The 22145-nt window shown below is 30.9% G+C and overlaps 1 protein-coding gene across 6 annotated transcripts in view; it reads right to left on the reverse strand.

Moving 5' to 3' along the window:
* LOC107454760 (ankyrin repeat domain containing protein 6 diego) overlaps nucleotides 1–22145 on the reverse strand; it is a 123222-nt gene that overhangs the window by 23136 nt on the left and 77941 nt on the right. For 5 of the 6 annotated variants that reach the window (XM_043040551.2, XM_043040556.2, XM_043040552.2 and 2 more), the window contains 2 exons: nucleotides 12176–12334; nucleotides 8021–8119 (listed from right to left, as the gene is read on the reverse strand). In XM_043040551.2, coding sequence (XP_042896485.1) covers nucleotides 8021–8119; nucleotides 12176–12277 — 201 coding nt within the window. In that variant the 5' untranslated portion in view covers nucleotides 12278–12334. Of the gene's footprint in view, nucleotides 1–8020; nucleotides 8120–12175; nucleotides 12335–12774; nucleotides 12920–22145 lie in introns of those variants that run through there. The other variant, XM_043040550.2, reaches the window with a different exon arrangement.

Here is a 22145-nt window from a genome sequence, read left to right on the forward strand (position 1 = left end):
GAGGCCATGCAGCAAGAATTAAGAAATTCATGCATTTTTTTCTTATTTAGAATATTAAGGAGAACATTCATCCACTATCTCCCTCGCCAACGACTCCCACACTTCCTAGTTCATACCTGTCAGCTTTTAATTTTTTCGAAGATGATTTTCTCAAGTGGTAGTGACATTAAAATTGAATTACAGTCATATGCATAAATATATTTTTCTGTTTGTAAAGGCTCAAACTCACTGTCACACTTCACTTCATTTATCAACTGGTCACCTGAGCCAAACATTGACCGTAGCCATAATAGTCCGTGAGATAGATAAATTATATAAAAATGACGAAAAGCTTCATATAGAAGAGGAGAAGATATCGTTGTTCTTTTTTGCTCAGTCTCTAAGGATGGGTGTGTGTAATAATGGATTGAGTTAATATACAAATTTGATGTCTTGATTATGTCATATCGACACCATCGTACGATTGTCATACTTTTGAGCAGATATTTAATTAATTTGCATGAAGTGGTGGTCAAAATCATTTTAAATTAAATTTATGAATCCAGGAAATAATTAGAAAGCATACATTTTACTACCACTTTAAAGCATGCAGATAAAATTTTACGCGAAATGCATAAAAGTTGGCAGCTATAGCTTGCTAGAAATTTTACATGTAAATATACATACTATAATCAAAAAAAAGAAGTGGCAGTTCGGAAAAAAGGCAGTTATGGAATAGATTTATAACCCATCTTCTCTTACTCAGGGATAGGATCCTGCATACTCAGAGATAGAGCGATCGCCTTCCAATGAGGCGAACCAGGTTTCAATTCCAGCAATGGCTGGCCGATACATCCGGCTTGCACCGACCACAGTGCTGACGTAAAATATCCTCAGTGGTAGACGGATCATGGATCAGAGTCCCCTTACCATCAGGCTAATTATGGGAGGTCTTCCTGGTTTTCCTCTCCATATAATTCAAATGCGGGTTAGTTGAATTAAAAAGTCTTCCACGAAGGTAAATTTTTTCCAATACTTGATCCAGGAGCTCCCTTGTCATCTGGATTTGGTTCAGAATTACAATGCTACGGAGTTGAACAGTTAAACGTTAGTAGTCGTGAACCCAAACAAATATTAGGTTGGCAGTTCAACGACAGTTGGAAATTATAAATCCTGCATACAAGTTTTAATGCTACACTTGTGTATCTTCAGGTAAGTTAACAGCTGTGCCTTCTACAGAAAACTTCCCTCTATGGTAGGTTATTAAAAACTGGAATTTTGATTTATTCTTGAAATGCTTTTGACTAATGCCACGAAAAGCTGGAACATTTTACAGTTATGTTTGAAATATTTATGTGAAGTGGTGGACAGAATTAGTTTCAATCAAATTTATTAAACCAACGTTAAAATAATTTATGCATGAATTTTACTTCAAGTAGAAATTTTGTTTTCTCTCCACTTAGTGAGAAGTTGTCATGCCTGCAGCTGAAAGTACATTTAGTGCATCCAAATCTCGTTTCTTTTTCAGTGGAGTGCACCCCAGGAGATCTGTGCCCCATTCAGTGCACTTCAGTATCTTTAGTGAATTATACTTTTCTGAAGAAAAAACGATTGAGCTTCTTCCTTTTTTTAAGGGGAGTCGGTAAGGTGTATGTCAATAATATACTAAAACTGACCTATTTCGATGTACCTTTTCTAGGAGCTACTTATAGCTTTGAAATTTTTTGGGGATATTTGAGATTAATCAGTTGTATACCGTAATGATGTTTTAATGTTCACAGGAATACTTTTTGAGTTGCGAAAGATTTTTGATGAAACAATTAAAAAAAATTGAAATTTTAAAAGTTTTCACAGTTCATAATTTTTTTTAAAAATTCTGCCAAAGAAATGATTAAACAGTTATCGCAATATAAACAAGTATATGTAAATATTCTGAGATATAAAAATCACTAATATATAAAAATCACTAATATATAAAAGCCAGCAATAAGCAACATCTTTTTTTGATGTTGAGAAAAGGTATATCGAAAAAGGTCAGTCTACTGATTCCCCTTTACTGATATTGCGCTTACTAAAGATAATCTTTAAAAGTTTGTTAATAACCATTTAAAAAACAAACATCGATTTAGGAAAGGGGGCTGCTATATTACTATTTCTAAATTTGAAAACTACTACCATATACTACTGAGATTTCTAAATGTAACCTCTTCGATCTCTGAAATTCACCTTATACACTGTAAGAAAAATCTGATAAATTTACGGAACAAAACTGCCAGCTGATGAACCAGTATAAAACCTTTCATTTCCCAGAAAGCTACTGTTATGTAAAAGCAGGCCCCTGTTTTTTAAGCAGATATGTGCTGCTATTTGCACATACTCTGTTATTTTAACAAAAAATCTATAAAATAATTATGTCATCATTGTGTTCAGTGCGAGCCGAAAGCAGCACTGAACACGGACAGTCGAAGCTGGGATTCGAATCTAGATACCCTTATTAGGAGTTAGCTCTGTCTTCTGAGCTACAGAAGCTCTAGTATCTCAGTGTAAAGAATAAATTTTAAAATACTTCATCGTAAAAGTCTTACTTATTGAAATAATATTTAAGTGTAAAAACGTTTAAAACTATCGTTACTCATCCGTATAAAAATGTCTGGCAACTTAACTTACTCAACAATTTTATCTAAAGAAATAAAATAATCTGGTAGAGTATCAATTTGACAATAAAGTCGCACTGCAGTTTTACTTTTTTTACTAGATGTTCAAAACCATAAAAATATTTGATGAAAAATAAGAGCAAGTAATGACAATAATCGTAAAATGATTTGAAAAGAAAATGAATTTGAAAGAGACTGCAAGGTATAAACTAGAATTTGAACTAACGTTTTTAATCCGTTTATGATCAGGATGAAAAATAGAGAAAAACCATTCTGACGGAAAAACAGTTTTAAACCGAATATAAGAGAAAGTATGTGAAAAGAACGGGAATTATATAATATGATATTTAAATAATGGATAACGGTTAAAAACAGTAAAAATCTGTATTTTTCTTTAAACAGTTCTTTTTTGTGAAAAATATCCTTTTCTTCTCTAAAATTTATCGTAATTTTTTTTATATAGTATAAATTTTTTTAAAAAATATAAAGTCATATAACAGTAAAAACAAACTATAGTTCTACATGTGAAATCAAAAGAATCTAAAACCACCCGTTAATTCGGACAAAACAATTTAAACTCTGCATTCTTTTGACAAAGACGCAGTGTTTGGAAGCAGCAAGAGGACAACTCCACCCTTGCATTAGCGCCATTAATTACAAAAGAAGGAGCGGGAAGGAATGTTCACGTCTTTATGAACGTGAATTACCCCGCGGGGGATATCTTTTTTGGAGCTATCAAATGATATTTTTCAACCTTTATCTTCATTTGAGACTTGAATCCGCCTCTATTTTTCACGGCCATACTAGAACAGGAATTAATCTCAGCAAGACAGCAAAGCAACGAAATTCTACCTAATTCTAATCTTTTTTTTTTTCCCTCTTCCTTTCTTAAGAGAAAAAAATATTGTAAGTGTAAATGCCACAATCTTATGTGATAGAATAAAAGCAATTCAATTATCAGTCCTACTTTTTAAAGCCACTTGCCTTTTCTTCAGTCACAGCTTGTTGCCGTTCGCAGAAGATAAAAAAAAAAGAGAGATAGGTGTATAATACCACTTGGATTGTTTTTACCTAAGCAACAATGACGTAACGAAATGCAGTTACAGTGAGAAATTGAGATTGACAAAACAGCAAAGCATTACTGATGGATTTCAATAAATTCATTTCACTTCTTCTGATAGAAAAATAAAAGAAATTAAAAAATAGAACAATAATAATGGAAGGATGCATAGGTAGAAGGTTATTACAAACGATAATTATTAGCAGTAGCTAAATTCAATATTTGATGAGATTAAAATATGATTGAATTTTTTCATTGGAATATTTAATTTTAGAATAAAAAGAAAAAAGTCAATATACTATCAAAAGATAATTTTCATAGTCCTTTACAGTAAATCTAGAGATTTTTTCCAAAATATTTTAATTACATGCCCGTCAACTTATTATACTAACTTACTGTCAACTTACTATACAATACAGAGTTGGCCGTTGATTACAGTAATCGATTACAACTGTAATTGATTACAGATAATTACAGCTATGTAATCAATTACTTGTAATCACGATTACAAGTAATCAATTACTTGTAATCGTGATTACAACTTTCAAANATTACTGTAATCAATATTGTAATCATGATTACAGCTGTAATCAAAATTTTTGAAAATTGTAATCATGATTACAAGTAATTGATTACTGTAATCAAAAAATGTAATCGATTACGCTTTTGGCCAACTCTGATACAATATTGCCTTATTATACCAGAGATCATGCCAACTTGCTCCGGACAGCGAATAAATATTTTCGAGTAGTAGTTTATTAATTGTGATTTTTGATTTAATAAATTCAATTTATTAGATTTTTATCCACCACTATTTCTAAATAATTCGTTGGCTTATATATTCACCACTTTATTACAGTTGTGTCATGCTAAATCTTTTAAAAAATTTGCAAAATTATTCAAATGTTTGCAAATTTTAGTTTGTAGTTATTTACCATTTTTTTAATTATTTTGGCGCGTCCGGAGCAGTTGGCATCTCTGTTATACTGACACTAAATATTATACTAACACTTCGTAAAATTTTTCCCAACGACAGTACGATTTGACAACTACGGTAAAAGTTTTTTCGGTAATCAAGCAAAAACGTCTGAGATCTCTTTTTTTTTTTTAATATTTAAAATGTTACTCCAGCTCTGTATTATCTGGAAATTTGCAAAAATTAAAATTATTCGTCAGTTTTTAATGATTTTCATCTAAGAGAAAAAACTCGCCAAGTTAGCAATTTTTTTAAAAAAAAGTTTAATACTTTTTTTTAAATATATTAGATTATTTGTCCGTTATTTTAAAGTTCAATCAATTTTTTTCGGCAAGTTAATACACATAATTCGAAATGAAAGTTTTGATTTGAGTTTAAGACCTTCAATCCGGTGGCTTTTCTTACTTTCTTTTGCGAAAACGCCTCAAAAAACAAATTGATTTTGTTCTACCTGTTTCGTTCGCCTCAAATTTTCCGTTTTGATAAATCAAAGCGATTAGGTAAAAAGCTATTACTCCTGAAATAAGCTGATTAATGAACAGATAAATCATCATTAATCTTCAAAATTAATCATTGAGTTTTCCCATTATGAAGCTTACGAGTCATACTCAATGCATGAAATCATTTTACTCCTGAAAATAATTGGAGTTTGTTAAATGATGTTAATATAAAATAATTCCCGAGTAAAAGTCACATTTTAATTATTATATTTATATATATATATATAATTTTATAATAAGATAATATGAATTAAATATATTTTTGAGATGGGTAAGTGATCAGTGTTTTCTTGAGACCAAAAAATGCGAATTTGACCAAGAAATATGGAATTAAAAAATGTTTGAAATACTTTTTTTATAAGATTATTATAAAATTTGAGATGAAATATTTTTTTAAAAAAAATCAATTAATTTTAGTTATTCAAGTCTTATAAGTTATTTTTAATTATAAATAAAAAAAACTATTAACTCTTAGGATTTTTGTACATTGAAGGATGTTTTTATAGTGTATTTCTTTACATTTTGCTCATAAAATAAAATCCCCTAGGTTCAAATAATAAGATCTTGTATGCTATAAAGCTGCCCAAAATATTAATTTCATACAGTTTCTTATCTTTCATATAATTTTTTTATTGTCATTAAAAACTCCGACCAATGAGGTAAATCCAAATATATTTTTTAAAAATATTACTTTTAATTGATGAAATTGTACTAAATGTTGTCCAATATCTCTGTAGGATATACGATTCAAGATAGTAAATATTCTTCAGAAATAAATAAAAATGATATCTTTTAAATTTTATTACGCTAGTATTTCTATGTTAAAAAAAAAATCTGAGGTAATTTTGTGTCATAAATGAAGAGTTGGTGAACGAGGTAGGTGACATTATCATAGGGACTAAAACGAGGGTGACGAGGAAAGAAGTTGTGTCCGAACTATATTGTAATAGATTAATTAGAATACAGGACTAATAATTCTTGCCTTCATTTTGTCTTCTCATACCGAATTGAAAATAAAAATCATACAATTTTAAAATTGAGAGTTCTAAAAATTATCCAAAATTTAAGCTACCCAGCCTCTACTTTAGAGCATAATTGCTTAACTAATGCAAACTTGCCAACTTTTATACGTTCAAAAGCATTTTTTTCATTAGTATTGAATTAATTATTGAAGTGATATTGTAGGCAAATACTTTATGTACCTTTTACCATCACTTAACATACAATAATAAAAAACGTCCGTAAACCTAGTGTTAAGCTAGAACATTACCTTTGCGTTAAAGGGTAAATATCCTACCACTTTGTTTTATAAAAGAACCTTTTGCATTACTGTAAAAAGAGGCGTGTCCTGGTAAACCTAATATTAATATGTTACACGAGTGTCTTGTTTCTCAAAGATAAATTTCATTCCTAAAATAATTTAGTTACCAGTCTTTATCTTTCTGAAAAAACGCTTATGTAACATTTGACCCTTAATGTCTCCGGAACGTTGTAAGGGAATCATGCAATCATAATGCATGCGTACAAAATTCAGTACCTTAAATGTGGGCATTGCTATTGAAAATTTGACAGACTTATTTTGCTTCTACTTTAATCAATGTGAGTCTAATCACATTCTAATCAATGGACATTAGATCTTGTTTTGTTGCTAAATAGCAGCCAGGTGACTTTCGCTGACTTTTCTGATAGGATAACAACAAGGATGCCAACTGCTCCGCTTTCTGCAAAAGTTCTAATAAATTGGTAGCGTATTGAATTGTAAAACTTGTAGAATAAGGATAATTACGCCTAAGCTTTAATAGTGTCGCCACTAAATAACTGCAACAAAGTTGTATTTTATATGAATTTTTGATAACTAGTGGTGGAAAAATTACTTAAACAGGGTTCCCAATACCTGTAAAAAGTAAATGAGTGGTAGCTAAAATTTTTCTAAACTACTGAAAAACACCCAAATTTAGCTTTCATTTAAGAATTACGAAATTATTCCCAATGTATTTTCTTTTTTGCATCCATAAATATTCTGATTCAATAAGACATTTATGGGTAGTTTAAAATATCTAGATTTATCTCACTTTTGCTACCACTTTAAAAAAATTTACAGACCGTGGAAACCCTGTTAAACTGAAAAATACTAAACTATAAATAACTCAAATGACGTTACCACTAGAAAATATATTTTTGCAAAGCGGAGCAAGTTGTCATCTCTGTAACAATAAAAGATGATAAAAGCGTAACTTAGTATAAACGAATATGGGTGGACAAACATAAAATTTAAAAGAATGATAAGTTATGTTAAGTGGCAGCAGGTTTAACGTATGGATTGAATCACAAATGGTGAATTAAAAAATTTAAACTATTATTTAGTTTCATTTTTAGCGACCCTACAACAGTCAACGTGTTCGAACAAATTAAATGGTGAAAAAAAAAACTGTGTTAATAACAATTTCATATTAAAAAAGCGTTGAGGTCAAAGAACCTTTTTCTCAAATATCGCGTTTTTTTATACAAATACATTTATTTTTATTTATTTTAGAACTTTATTCATTTAACGGAGTATGATAGCGCGAGAAATAAAAAAAAAATGATTTCTGTAAAATTCGTGAACAAACAACAAAAGACTCGTTTAATAAATACAAGAATCTATCTGCTCGGCAACAATAAAAACCGTCTATAACTATAAAAACTGACAAAGAAAAGAGAACCGCAGTTTGACATCATGTGACCTAACATTTAAGTTTACGAACGAGTTTTCCGGGTTGAGAAATAGCACGATTTTATTCTAAGTATATATCATTTTGAAACTTTCTTTTCTTTTTAATCTGGATTATTGTTCTATTTAATTTGTACTTACTGCATCCAAAGCGTTAATTTTGGCACCGCCTTCTATCAAGGCTTTCACAACCGCTGCATGACCATTGGCCGATGCTAAATGGAGAGCTGTTCTTCCTTCCTGCAAATAATACAAATGATTAAAATATGAAATTCTGATTCTGCGTGTCGCAAAAAACATTTTAGAATGTACAGTAAAGGGAATTGTTGTTAAACGGCGATAAGCTACAAGAAGGTATGTGTAGCACTAAAAGAAAAAAAAACTTATAGTAAAATTCCTAAAAGTATATACGAAAACTCACTATTTTATGTTTCCAAAATAACATTCTAAGAAACTAAATTTCTTGAAGATTAATTATAAACTTTCTTTTTTGAATAATCTGAAAGCAACGAAAATTTTTTTTAAATGTTCTAGAAATTTGACCAGATTTTTTTTCTCTTCCCATTAAGTTTACTCGGGAAGCTGGTCAGCTTATATATATTTTTTTTATTATTGACGATCTATTTTATTTTTTTGTGTTCTTATTTTTTTCCTGAGTTGTGTATTGATTCAATAAAAATAGATGCTTATAATCTAAATCTAAAACAATTATAATCTTTAGGCGCACAAAGTGCCTCCTGAAGACTGTTTAGAAAATGGTTGATGATGAAATGGTTGCCTACCAGTTTTTTTTACCTCTCCTCCGGGGTACAAACAGTCCTGATACATGAAAAACACTTGCACTGGAAAAACGTTATTTCTTTCTACTATCTATCACTTTAACTTTTTTTTAAAAAATGCTTTGGTTTCAGATCTATGCATGAATACTTAAATTTTTAATATATTATGGTAAGACAGAACTTTATCTCTGCAAATTAAATCCAGATAATAGAGCACTTAATATAACCAACCACTTTTTTTCATTTTTAACAAAAATAATTTACTTTCAATAGGACGTTAAGCATAAATGGGTTAAATATTTAAGTGGACCCATGGCAGGATTGATTTATATCTCAATTATGAACTTTGGAAAAAAAGTAAAAAGAATAGTAGGCAAGTTGTACTGTAGTGGGTCCTTTTGCAAAGTTGTAGTATCTAAATAATACTTAAAATATATGTACGCATAATAATACTTAAAATATATGTATATAATACTCAAAATATGAAGCTACTTCGACAACACTTTATTATTATCTTACAAATATATCTCGTACTGGATACTAAACTTGTTCGGCGTCGCTCACCAACCCCAATGATTGCCTTGCAAAACTGTTGTTTCTTAGAACAAAACAATTTTTTCTGCGAAAATTGAAATTATTCATCGAGAACAGTGGTTACCAACTGACGGCCTGCGAAGCCTTTTTTTGTGGCCCGTGAACTAAAATATATTAGTTGTCATTTTTTTCCGGACAATTTTCGTAAAAATCTATATGGATTTAAAGTACTTTTCTTTCGTTAACAAAAAAAACCTAATTTCTTCGTTTCTGTGAAATTTAAAATACCAACGGTGCAAGAAAATTTATTTTTCGGGTAAAAATCTACTTTTTATTTTAATTTGTAATTCAATACTGTTTTGTACAACTTGATAAAAATCTGACAGTAACATTTAATGTTCCTTCAAACATAAAAGTCCTACACAAAATTTTGATAAAATTTCGGCCCGCCATTTCAGTGGTGTTTTTAATTACGGCCCCCGGCCTCATGTAAGTTGGAAACCCCTGATCTAGAATATATACATACTGTAAAGAATTCCGTTTGCTTGTGCCTCTACTTCCCCCGTTCATTTCTTTCAATTAAATGTTTATTTGGATTTCATTGGTAAATAGTCTCGTATGACTCGATCTATTAGTAAACATAAATAGATTTGCTAAGTAATCAGTTTTTGAAAATAACATTTAAAATTAAAGGTATAGTGTTATAACTAGAGCCCAGATTTTGATGACCTAAAAAATCTCAACTAATGCCCTTAAAAAGTGCAAAAAATGCCCTTAAAAAGGACAAAAAAATGTCCTTAAAATTGCAAAAATTGCACAAAAAATGCCTTAAATAAAGTAAAAATACTGAATTTAAAAATTTTTTTGCTCTTTAAAAATATTATGAGTAATTTAAAAAATATAAAGCAATGCAATACTTGTTCTACGTTCATTAAAGTTTGAAAAATATGTTTTATATCCTAAAATAACAAAAAAAGGAAAATATATTNACTTCCCCCGTTCATTTCTTTCAATTAAATGTTTATTTGGATTTCATTGGTAAATAGTCTCGTATGACTCGATCTATTAGTAAACATAAATAGATTTGCTAAGTAATCAGTTTTTAAAAATGACATTTAAAATTAAAGGTATAGTGTTATAACTAATTTTGTGAGTTTACAACCACAATTTAATATTTTCGGTTACCTAACAAGTTGATATATTAAATACAACTTATGCATGAAGCTGATCGTTAAGTTTTGAATCAACTTTAACGGTCATTCATAATAGAATATTTATGTTATACACATTAAAAAAAACAGCAATTGTAAAACTGTTAATAAGATTAGACACCGATTCCAATAACTTTATGTTAAAATGTAGGTAATAAGTAATATCATAGGTATGGTAATATCATAGAATTACGTTATAGTAAAGAAAAAATCCTTTTAGTTTTAAACTCTTCATTTAAAAAACAATCAAAATCAAAAAAGTAATAACAGGAGTGCAAAATAAGAGAAATAAATATTGCATTTAAATTTGAGATGCAAAAATATTTGACAGAAAAACAATACTTTCATGAAAATTCGGGGTACGAAAATATTTTACTAGAAAACAATATCTTTATGAATTTTATTAATTATATGCTGATCTCAACCAAAAATATCATAGAAATTAATGTGAAAAACTAACACTCCACCATTAGGTTTTTATGCATATAAGTTAGATACGTATGTTTGAATTATTCACTTGACATGGTAGATAATTTAAGATTTAACTTTTCGACTGATTTAAATATAAATGTGGCTAAGAAAACATTTCCTCAGAGATCGTAGAAATTGACAGTCGTGGAATTCATCTAACCCTCTAATTCATCTTGTACTTATTATCAATTCGTGGCGAGACTAACATATTTTGAACTCAATGCTAGTTAATATAAGGATAATCTTTACTTTTTGACAACTTTAAAAGTCATAGATTCTTTTATGTTAGATTCCAGAAAGGGATTCTTGCTGTGATCTTCACAGCAATTGCTAGAAATCTAGCACCCAATAGTTTCAATTTCCTGTCAAAATAATGACTTTGATTATTAACTCAGCACGCAAATCAGCAGTCTTCAATCACGAACTCAGCACGAATCTCCTCAAGTAAATTTAAAATTGAGTTTCAAAAGATTTGGCTACGCGATCCATTTTAATTGGTGTTTTTAAATCTGAAACTAAACTGAAGCATTAAACTATTTGGGGCAGGAGTGTAATGGAGGAAGTAAGCGGGGAAAGGCCTTGAATTTTCAATTAATTCATTATTATTATTATTATTTTGTCAATTTTGTAATTTTTTATTAATTGTACATTTTTTTGTTTATTGTGAAATTCGATTATTCGTTAATTGTTTTATGTAGTGGAACTTCTTTTGCCCTTTTAAGGTTAGTTAAAAAGTGTTCTTATTCTTTTATTATTCTTTATTATCATTTCATTATTTATTTAATTATCGTTTGTTGAAATGGCCTGCTTTTCTAAGGACTAAATTTAAAATCATTAAACTATTTCTATTACTTTGAATATGCCTACCATTTTCTAATTTTTCCCAGGACGTAGCAATCTTATAAAGCCAATAAATCAAAATAAGTGAGGTGAAACTCCCAATGAGGTGAACCGGGTTCGAATCCCTGCGATGACTGGTCAATGTGAATTCCGTATCCGGCTTGCACCGACAACAGTGCTGGCGTGAAATATCCTTAGTGGTAGACGGATCACGGTTTAGAGTCAGCCTAACCATGGAAGGTTCTCGTGGTCTTCCTCTCCATGCAACGTAAATGCGGGTTAGTTCCATCAAAAAATCCTCCACGAAGGCAAATTTCTCCCAATACTTGTTCCAGAAGTTCCCTCCTGGATTGGGTTCAAAATGACGAGGCTACGTAGTTGAACATTAGTAATCGTAAACCCAAAAATTGGGTCAGCTGTTCAAAACGACGGTTATAAAATATAACATAAAATACACTTACCAAATCAGGTTCAGCTTTAGCTCCAGCTTTCAGCAAGGACCGAACCTGCTCCAAGTTTCCGGTGCTTGCAGCATTTCGCAGTTGCTCCGTTTGGGAGGACATATCCTCCCTGTAGAATACACTACATGAGGGTTTTATACCAAACAGAGATTTCACACACTGGAGGGGAAAAAATGCAAAAGAATTAGTATCCCCATTTAAAAAATACACGTACACTGAAAACCAAGTAACAACATTTTCAATTCTTTGAACTTTATTCTCAACAGTCACCCACAATCAGCAGAACCATCATAACCAAGCAAAAAAAAGATGCATTATAAATTTGATTTTGTTTGTTAAATAGTCTTTACTATTTTATTATAATTTTTTTCATATCCTAAACGAAGCCTGTTCCCGTGGGCCATACGCTGTCTTGCAGTACAATATAAATGTGAAATTCCAAAAAAATGTATCTTACATTGTCATCAGTCACAGAGTTCCAATTGAGGTTTAAGTGTCCGTGCTAGTCGAAAAGTGCTCGAAATTTCGATTGCAAGATTTCCTTTTCATGATATAAAAGAAAAAGGAGAAGAAGAATTAAATAAAAATACTGAAATTACCTTTACTATAACAGTATCCATCCAAAGATCTTTCCACTATTATACTTTATTTCAAATTTACTTGTTTTCAGTCTGCGACACTTAATCAATAACCGCAATCAATATTTCAATCGAACTTCACTCAATCAAGTAGCTGATTTAGTTAATCAGTTGTTAAAGCTTCCAAAACATGCTTAGAATTTAAATCTCGCTTTCAACTGGAGCCAACGTTATCTCTCTGTCATTGCTCAAAAAGAATTATTACTCCATTGTCTGATATGGAAGAAAAACTGCCCCACACTTTGAAATGGAATTTTACCCGTTCCAACCTTTTCACCCTTGGCTTTACACCCCTTTCGCTGGGAGTGATGGACAATAGACATCACTCTTCGGTTAAAGAATATTTGAAACATTCGTTTCATTATACTGTTTGGAATACAATGTAACTGTCATCGAAAGTGAAAAATATTCCAGAAAACTTCTATTCTTCCTTCCCTATCATAATTTAAAGTTGGAATACAGGATTCCAAAAGGCACACCAAAAAAATATCCAGGTGGCATAAACTAATCATCAAAACAAGTAAAATTTCACTGATTCGGCTACTCAAATAGGATTTAAGATGTCACCACTCAAAAATTTACAATTTTTAAACCCAAATAAACAGCAACCACATTGCTTAGACGCTGTTATATTATGAAAATATTGTATTTTAAATGATTCAGTGCCTTCATTAGTTTAATTAACATTTTAAAGTACTCGGAGTGCAGAAGGGCAATGCCTGCTTTTTGCCTAATGTTTAATAACGTTTGAGAATGAGCAATTAAGTTTTAATGGGATGCCCTGCAAGTGACGTAGTGTGGGTATCTCGATCCTTATTGGTTGTTGAAACGTGGCATTTGTTTACGTTAGCAACTGTTCTTTTCATTCTATTTGGAGAAAACCAAGCCCCTCAAGTATCAATTCTCTAAAGTGACACATTCTATATTCTTCCACTAAGATTCTTTCACGAGGATTTCAATTCTTTCATTACATATTTCTTACTTAACACAGAAACAGGTATGAAGCCATGTAGAACATGAAAAAACTAATTATGCATCGAAGTTGCCAGGTACACAAAACAAAACGATATCACAGTTACAATAAAATACATTTACAAATAATAAATCTAAGTTAAGTAAAAGATGTCGACGAGAAAGAATTTTATTTCAGAAAATTCGATGAGCATACGACGTTGTATTAAATTAACTTCCCGTTCATTAACATCCTAACTTAAATGGAAAAACTTAGCTCAACTTTAACACGCCATTTTGCATATAAGCGATCAGCTGGAGCTGACGTCATATGTGAGTACTTGTGATCTTCTTCTTCTTGAAGAACAAGTACCCAATTTTGTACAATTCTTTTCGTTCCTGTAATATAGCAAAATGTATATCTTTACTATTGATTTTTTCAATTTAATAAATTTAATTAAAAAAGTTTTTGGTTACAACGTCAGATAAATTACTATCACTTATACGAAGACTTGTTAACCATATAATATTTTTTTAAGCCTAAATTAAAAAAAAGGTTTTCTAACATTTAATGCTCTTTCAAGATCATTTCAACTATATAACGGGCCTTTTACTTCTAGCAAGAGTAAATTAAATATTTCAGGAATTGGTATTAATGAAAGAAAAGAAATCATTTAGCGTATTAGATAAAATTAATTTAAATTTTAGCACCCTTTATTGGTGGTAAGTACCACCGCTCATTAGGTATTGAATGGAAACCTAATGACTTTTATATCTATTTATTTATAAATAAATTTTGTAAATGCTATAATCTGCAAAAGAAATTATATATAATACTTTTTTTTACACATTTTCTATAAAGTGGTAAACTATTTTAATCAAACATGCTTCATCAGAGCTGAAGCTATTAAAAAATTATAAGCCAAATTATAAATGGTAAAATAGCTTACCATGAATTTTTAAAATTGATGGTAAGTATCCTTACCACAGCCTGAAACAGGATAGCTAACTACTGCACTTTTTGCAAATTATTTTAAAGAGAGGTAGACTATTGAAAACTAAAGCTTTCAGAAATTTTTCAAAATTGATTCTAAAAACCTCACCACGAAGGAGCTGTAACAAAGCAGCGTTTCGTATAAAGTTTTGAATCATTTACGTGTAGTGATGTGGAAAATAACTTTAAACCACGTGTACTAAACTAAGATCACACATTAATGCTGTTTTTCAAAGCCCCGAACAATAAGAAAGTCATAGTTTACTTGCCTTTGCACTTGAAGCAATGCGATGATTTAAAACTATATGTATAATCTTGCCGTGAAGAATTATCTTGGCTTTAGAACAGACAAATAACTTAAATATTTTAAAAGTTATTAAACTTTTTTAAAAATCACCAATTTGGTGACTTTTTTTTTCACCTAGATGAAAATTATCAAAATCACTGCTTTATTCTCAGTTTTTGCAAATTTTTATGGGCTCAGGTAATGCAGCATCGGAGTAAATTTTTACCACGAGAGCTTTTCATTTTCACAAAACTGTGGCTTTGACGTTTTGCGCCATTTTCAATATAAGCGTAGACAGTGCTGGGTTAAGATCGTCTAAACTTGACCTAACAGCCATGAGTAACAGTTGCACACTCACAGCAGTTATAAAAATAGAATATTATTCGCAGAAAAGCATCATTTCACGTTACGACGGAGCCTTCGAAAAACAGCCTCAAAGCATACATTTTGCTGCCACAAGAAGAAATTTTCCCCCCAAGAGCGTCGAATGCAGAAATTGTTTTCCTTCGTGAATATAGATCATTTAGCCATTCGAGTTTAAAAAAGCGAATTTCGTTCACCACCATTCTTCAGTGTAACACTTTATATCATTTTCAACACATTTTACCCAATATTATGGATTCAGCATAATCATAATGATGCTAATTTTGACTATTATTTTAATGCTTATTCAGATATTTCTTCCAAAATGACACAAAATCCAAAACAAAGCATACAGCCACATTTTCTAAGAGAGTTTCACTAATATTAAAACAAATCATGAACTTTTTAAACTACGCCACCCCTTTTCGCCACCCCCTAATTATGTCTCATTCATCATTTTTTTTTCTTCTGAAAAGTCAATATTTTCAACTAAAACAAAGAACATTTTGTAAACAAACTATACATTTATTCTGGCCTGCAAAAGAAAAATCAGCGTAAGCGATGGAAAATTCCGAATTGAAATTTTTATATTTTTTGCTATTTTTTTAATAAGCTACCAATTGCAAAAATAATTTATTTTTCAAAAATAAATTTTATGTTTTCAGTTTTTGAAATTTCAGCATTTGTAGCATTAGATATGAAAATAAAATAGTTATCAAGCCACTTTTCTCGAAATCTATAGTGAAGCACTCACGTTTCTTTCAACTGCGCGACAGTATTGTAGTTTTGTATAAAATTCTTAGTCAATATGTAAATTATAATTATAACGATAATGAACGATTACTTTGGTTTTAAAAATAGTCATCCGTAATTGAAAAAGAAAATTTAACCTGAGGCAGATTCAATACGAAGAAATAAATGAGAATTAGATGGGTGAGAAAATAATACAAACACTTCTATACTAACTCTATATAAACAATCTTTGTTTATAGCAACGCATGTTTTTGGAAGATTTTACAAGGCAAAACTGTTAGCCTAACTTGAAAGGTCATACTTGAAGCTTTTAGAAATGATTTCATTCTCACCCTTGCAAAATTCGGATTGACAAAAATGAAGAGAGATTGATACTTTCTTTTTAGCTTCGATACCAGCAATTTCGAAATCATTCTATAGGATTGGCTATTAGAACACTTTTAGAATTATAGTGGTACAATTAAACCTCAAGGAAAGACCACCTCTAGATAACTACCAGTTTTGGGAGCACGGAATTTTTTCCAGAGACTTTATGTTGAAGAAAACCTTTAGGAGAGACCATTGAAAACTCTCCCAGCCACCGGCTAAAAATCTACACCCAATGCAGAAACGGTCAAATAAGAAAACACGAAAAAATATCAAAACAAAAAATTTTAGCAAAACAAATAAGTAGATTAAAATGTGTTCAAAATATGTGTGTGAGGCTCTTAATTAGAGAGCTCTTTTTGACGATATAATCTCATGTTGCAGTCAGAGGGCACTAAAGACGATTCTACATCAATGATTTACATCTAAAGTTAAAATAGAAGAAAAAAGTTATTTTGGAAAAAACAAAGCATCTCAAATAAACATGATTTAAAGCTAACTCATTTTTATGATATAAAATTAAATGCAAACTAAAACAAAAAATGCAATTATTTATTTAAAATAGTTCCAACTTTCATAATTGGTACATTTGTTTTTACACATAATTATGTCAGAAGGGATTACTTTTATTGACTAAATTATATTCATCGTTTGGGTTTTCATGACGCCAACACAAGTAGCATTTCCGCACCAAGAAAATGACAACAGGTAAAATTGAAATCGTTTGCTAAAAATCATGTACAAAAAATTTTTGAAGTCAATAGAGGGTAACCCCTACCTCCACTAACGACCATTTAACTGTGGAATAGAGAGAGATGTTTCACTGTATTAAAAAGTAAATATGCTTTTAGCCTTTTTTTGAGCGAAGCAAGTTTTGTATGGGTAAAAATGAAACCATTTCTAAAAGCTTTAATCATGATTATTACAATTGTGCAAACAGTTTTGTAATCTTCCAAAGCTGATAAAAGAAATATTATTTAGTTAGTATAGAAGACCCACCTACACTCGTTAACGAGGCTTATAACAGTTTAAATAAGGAATGGTTTTTATCTCACTTGAATTAGATGCTTTTCTTTTGATATTAGCTCAGTTTATAGAATAAAAATCTCAAGAGAGAAAAATAAGTTTTTCTGCAGTAATGGTTAAATAGTCATTAGAGCAAGAATATTCAGCAAAAATTCTCGAAAATAGAGTTTAAAAATAAAAAAAAAAACGTTCAAAAAATTGTAATTTTGAGAAAGCTCTCATTAAATTAACAAATAAAAAAGACTTTTTCAACTCCGTGATTGTATTTCAACTGGAAGTAGATCGACTTGCATTGGTATTTTTTCTTGCAAGTTAGACTGTTAATAATTCTCGAAAGAATTAACGAGAATTACGTTTCCTTATTCATCGTACTCCCTGTACATTCTCATGCATCCCATCAAAATTTAGTTTTTTTCTCTTTTAAGTTTTAAAATTTTTCACACCAATATAAAATGTAACGTAAGGAAAAAAGTTAGAAAATATTTCACAAAAAAAAAAAAAAAAAAAAAAAAAAAAAAAAAAAAAATTAAAGTCCTAGTAACTTTTGAACAATTGGGATTTTGAAAAAAGAAGTTCTAAACAAATATGGATCCTTCGGCTTCTCAAATTTCATCTCCAAAGTTGCATTGCTGTTTAGAGCATCCCGCATGGTATATTTTTTTTTACAAATTTTGCAGTTAATATCTCTTAAACTAATTATCGAACGTTATTTTTTCTTATTTTATCGTACTCTCTGTACATTTTTCTACGCAATTCTATATTAGTCAATTTCAGTTTTTGTGTAGCAAATTATTTTTGTAGCAAATGTAGTCTATATTAGATTTTGTGCAACAAGTTCGTATTAGTTATTGTGTAGCAAAACGAAGTATAACGTTCAGTTGAACACCCAAATCAGCGGTGATTACGATTTTTTTTATATTGAGCGATATTAAGTTATTTCGTCAACAAATGTGTTACCTATATTGATACGGTAACACACTATGATATAAGGCTCAATTTAACTGATACTAATTTAAGAAAATGTTCTACCGTTGTTATTCCAAGAAGCTTTCAGTTTAACATTAACTAATGTTTTTTTTTTTTTTAATTAGTAACATACAAGAATTTCTTCATGTGTTACTTCAACAACAAAACAACAGATCCCAGTGTCCTAAGAGATAGTTTTATTTAATACATAACAAATGAATAGCTGCTTTTATAATTTTAAACAACTGTTACTATTCTAAGAGTCACAACTTATCAAAGTGAAGGGGGAAAAAAAACTTCTCAACAAAAACAAGTTACCTTGCGCCCCACATATGCACCCAAGGTGTTGGCCGTGAACAGTAAAAAAGTTAATATCCGTGCCTTGGCTTTGATGTCGTCCACTACAACCTACAATCATTTCCTGTAAGGCACAAAAGAGGCAATCATTGTAGACACCTACCTATTTCACGCTTGCATGGCTTTTAACCATTTGCGATTACAAGACTCTCGTGCCCTTTACAATACCCAAGATGCACTATGTATCCCCCCCCCCTTTCGACCACCCCAGTTCGTAATCATCGTTCGTTATTTTTACGCGTTCACTCACTTGAAGTCATCAACACTATGACTTCCGCAAAGAGGATTTAAAAGAACCGACTTTTATAGGATTTGATCCTGAATGATATGTCGGACCGTTAACATAAATAACATATTCACGGACAGCGACCTCCATACGAAACAAATTCTATAGGTTTAATTAACAGTTCCATATAAAGGAACATTACGAGGCGCAAATGGGTTGTACAAATAAACAACCCGCATGCGTTCTTCGTTATTATAGTTTAAATCGTTTTCTTCTTCTTCATGCTTGAGAGCAAGATGTCATTGCGAGTCAGATCTTTTCTTTCTGAAATAAGAAACGATCTGTAGTTGTGAGTGCAAGCACCTCCAATAAATAGTAAAACAATTAAGTGTTTTATATTTATTCTCTTCTCGAAGTTTTTAAACGTAATCGGCTAAGAGGTTTTCGTTTTCCTATTAGTTTTTTCGTATTTACAAAAACATCATTCTGTTTCATGAAATCATTTACAAAAACATGGAACAGATGCTTTTGGAAAATTGCTCTCCTGTACTACTATATAGGATAATAGCCAGAGCAGAAATTCAAACTTGCTTATGTTAGAAGTGAGCGTTTTAAATCCTCCTGCTGCCTAAATTTTGAAAATCACTCTTTGAGGAAAGGCAAAACTGAAACAGGTAAAAAATTGTCCTCTTTTAATATTAAATGACCACTAACCATAGCCAGAAGTTCAAACTCGAGTCGCTTGAGTTAAGAGCAAGGACTATATCGCTTTTACCATACTGTTGCCCTAATTTTGAAAAACATTATTTAAATAAACAAAGAATGGAAGAAAACCGAATATTTTCCCCAGATATTATTTAGAGCCACGGTCCGGTGGCTCAGGGAGTAAAGAGTTCGCCTCCTAATGAGGTGATCCAGGTTTGAATGCCAGCTTTGGCTGGTTGATACGAATTCTTCACTCAGCTCACACCCACCACGGTGCTGACGTAAAATATCCGTAGTGGTGGACGAATCATAGGTTAGAATCCCTTTGCCGTCAGGCTAAAGGTAGGCGGTTTTCATGGTTTTCCTCTCCATGCAACGCAAATGCCAGTTAAATTTATGAAAAAGTTCTCCACGATAGCTAGTTTGTCCTAATGATTGATCCAGGAGCTCCCTTATCGTCTGGGTTGGGTTCAAAATTACAGGGTTACGGAGCTGAACATATTAGAAGACAATCTATTACTTTAGCCATCTTGTGGTTCCAAGTGTGCGAAACATTATTTCAAGGAGCAGAGAATTAAAGTAGTTAGAAGATTGTCCTTCTAATTGCAGTTCAGTTTATTTAGCTAATTTAACGCATCATCTCTATCTTAATAATTTCAACAAAAATGTTTATTCCTTACTATACAAATTTTTGTTCTAAAGATGTTCCCGGCGAAAAAGAATGTAAGCATCAGACATGTAATATACAAATTATCTAATACTTAACCTTTTGGGCACGAGCGAGTCCTAAATGTATTCGTACGGAATCAGAATGAGGATAGTAAAAAATAAAAAGCGGTAGCTTAAGTTTGGGCATAGCTAATTTGACAGACTTATTTTTGCTTTCGCTTTAAGTCTAACACATCCAATCCTTGTGTGTTAAAATTGTAACTATACAATTTTTAATTCGAACTAAGTAGTCGTGAATTAAATAAAGCAAACTTTTATTACCCCGCTCACAAATAAACTGCTATAAAAATAATTTAGCTACCCACTTTTTTACCCTGATTATCGACACCTTGAGAATGTTCTATACGACTCGTCCATCTCGAAGAGGTTAAAATGGGCTTCAGAAACAAAGTGATATTTTTGATACTGAAATAGTGGAAAATAATTACAGCAAATCATTTTTATTTGTATAAAAATTAATGCTTCCAAAATATTTACTTTTTGTTTTAAAAATTTCCCTTTAACTTATTTTATTTACAAAACACACTATAAAAATGTGTATAATCTTAATTCGTGAATTTTAAAATTGGAATATCCTCTTACGTTACCCAAGAAGTATTATTTAAAGTTTGATTCTACAAATTTATACGGAGTTCATCTCAGACCTTAAATATTAGGGAAAATTTTCTTTACAGAAAACACTACTGCAGTTTTTTCTAAATGTATTGAACATTATTTCACAATAATTTGAATGAATCAACTGTTAAATATATATCATTATCATTAAGTAGATGCACGCAAAGTGTATAACATAAAACGAGGCCGATATTTTTCGATATTGGCCTCATATAGAAGCGTCTGATTCACCCGAAATCTTATCTACATTATTCCTCCGATATTGGCCCTATATAGGACCCATATTAAAAAGTCTACACATCCCGATATGGATTCCTCGATGCATGTTCATGTCAGACCCATATTGATCTAATTTTGAGCCCAACTGGGGCCAAGGTAAAATTGTTGCTGTGGAATTCACAAAACAAAGTGAATGTTAAGCATCACAAATGATATGTAGTATGAAGCAACAAAAACAAAGTATGTCTAATTTACGACTGCACTGAATGTAACACAATTTCAGTGTCTTAAAGTTTCGGACTGGAATCTGAAATGAGTTGTTTTCATCCACATTTAGTATGATATATATTTTCAATTTAAACAGAGTAGTTTGGACTGACAGGAATGACAGGTAAAATAATTGAAAAACTATACAGACACGTCTGTTTGGAAAAAAAAAGTTTAAAAAGAAAAAAACACTCTCCGAAACGACCTTGAGAAAGGTAAGAAAAGAGGTCAACAAGTTCTTCTATTTTGAAAAAGTTGGAAATCACGCAGCTCTGACTGTACATTAGAGCATCGGTTACCATAACCCTGAGGGAACGAAAATGTAATTTTACGTTTTTATCCATTAGCTACTTTTTTGGAGGGGACTATTTGGCAAATGATTGCAGATTTTGTGTTTATACAGCCTATCTTAGGTGGTTCTCCCTAATCATTAGAATTGAACATAACCGTGAAATCTGTATTAGTCGTCCGTTTGCGGTGCTTTGCTTTCGTGGTCAACGTCAAAAGAG

The sequence above is a fragment of the Parasteatoda tepidariorum genome, chromosome 3 (genome assembly GCF_043381705.1).
Source record: "Parasteatoda tepidariorum isolate YZ-2023 chromosome 3, CAS_Ptep_4.0, whole genome shotgun sequence".
Taxonomy (NCBI): domain Eukaryota; kingdom Metazoa; phylum Arthropoda; class Arachnida; order Araneae; family Theridiidae; genus Parasteatoda; species Parasteatoda tepidariorum.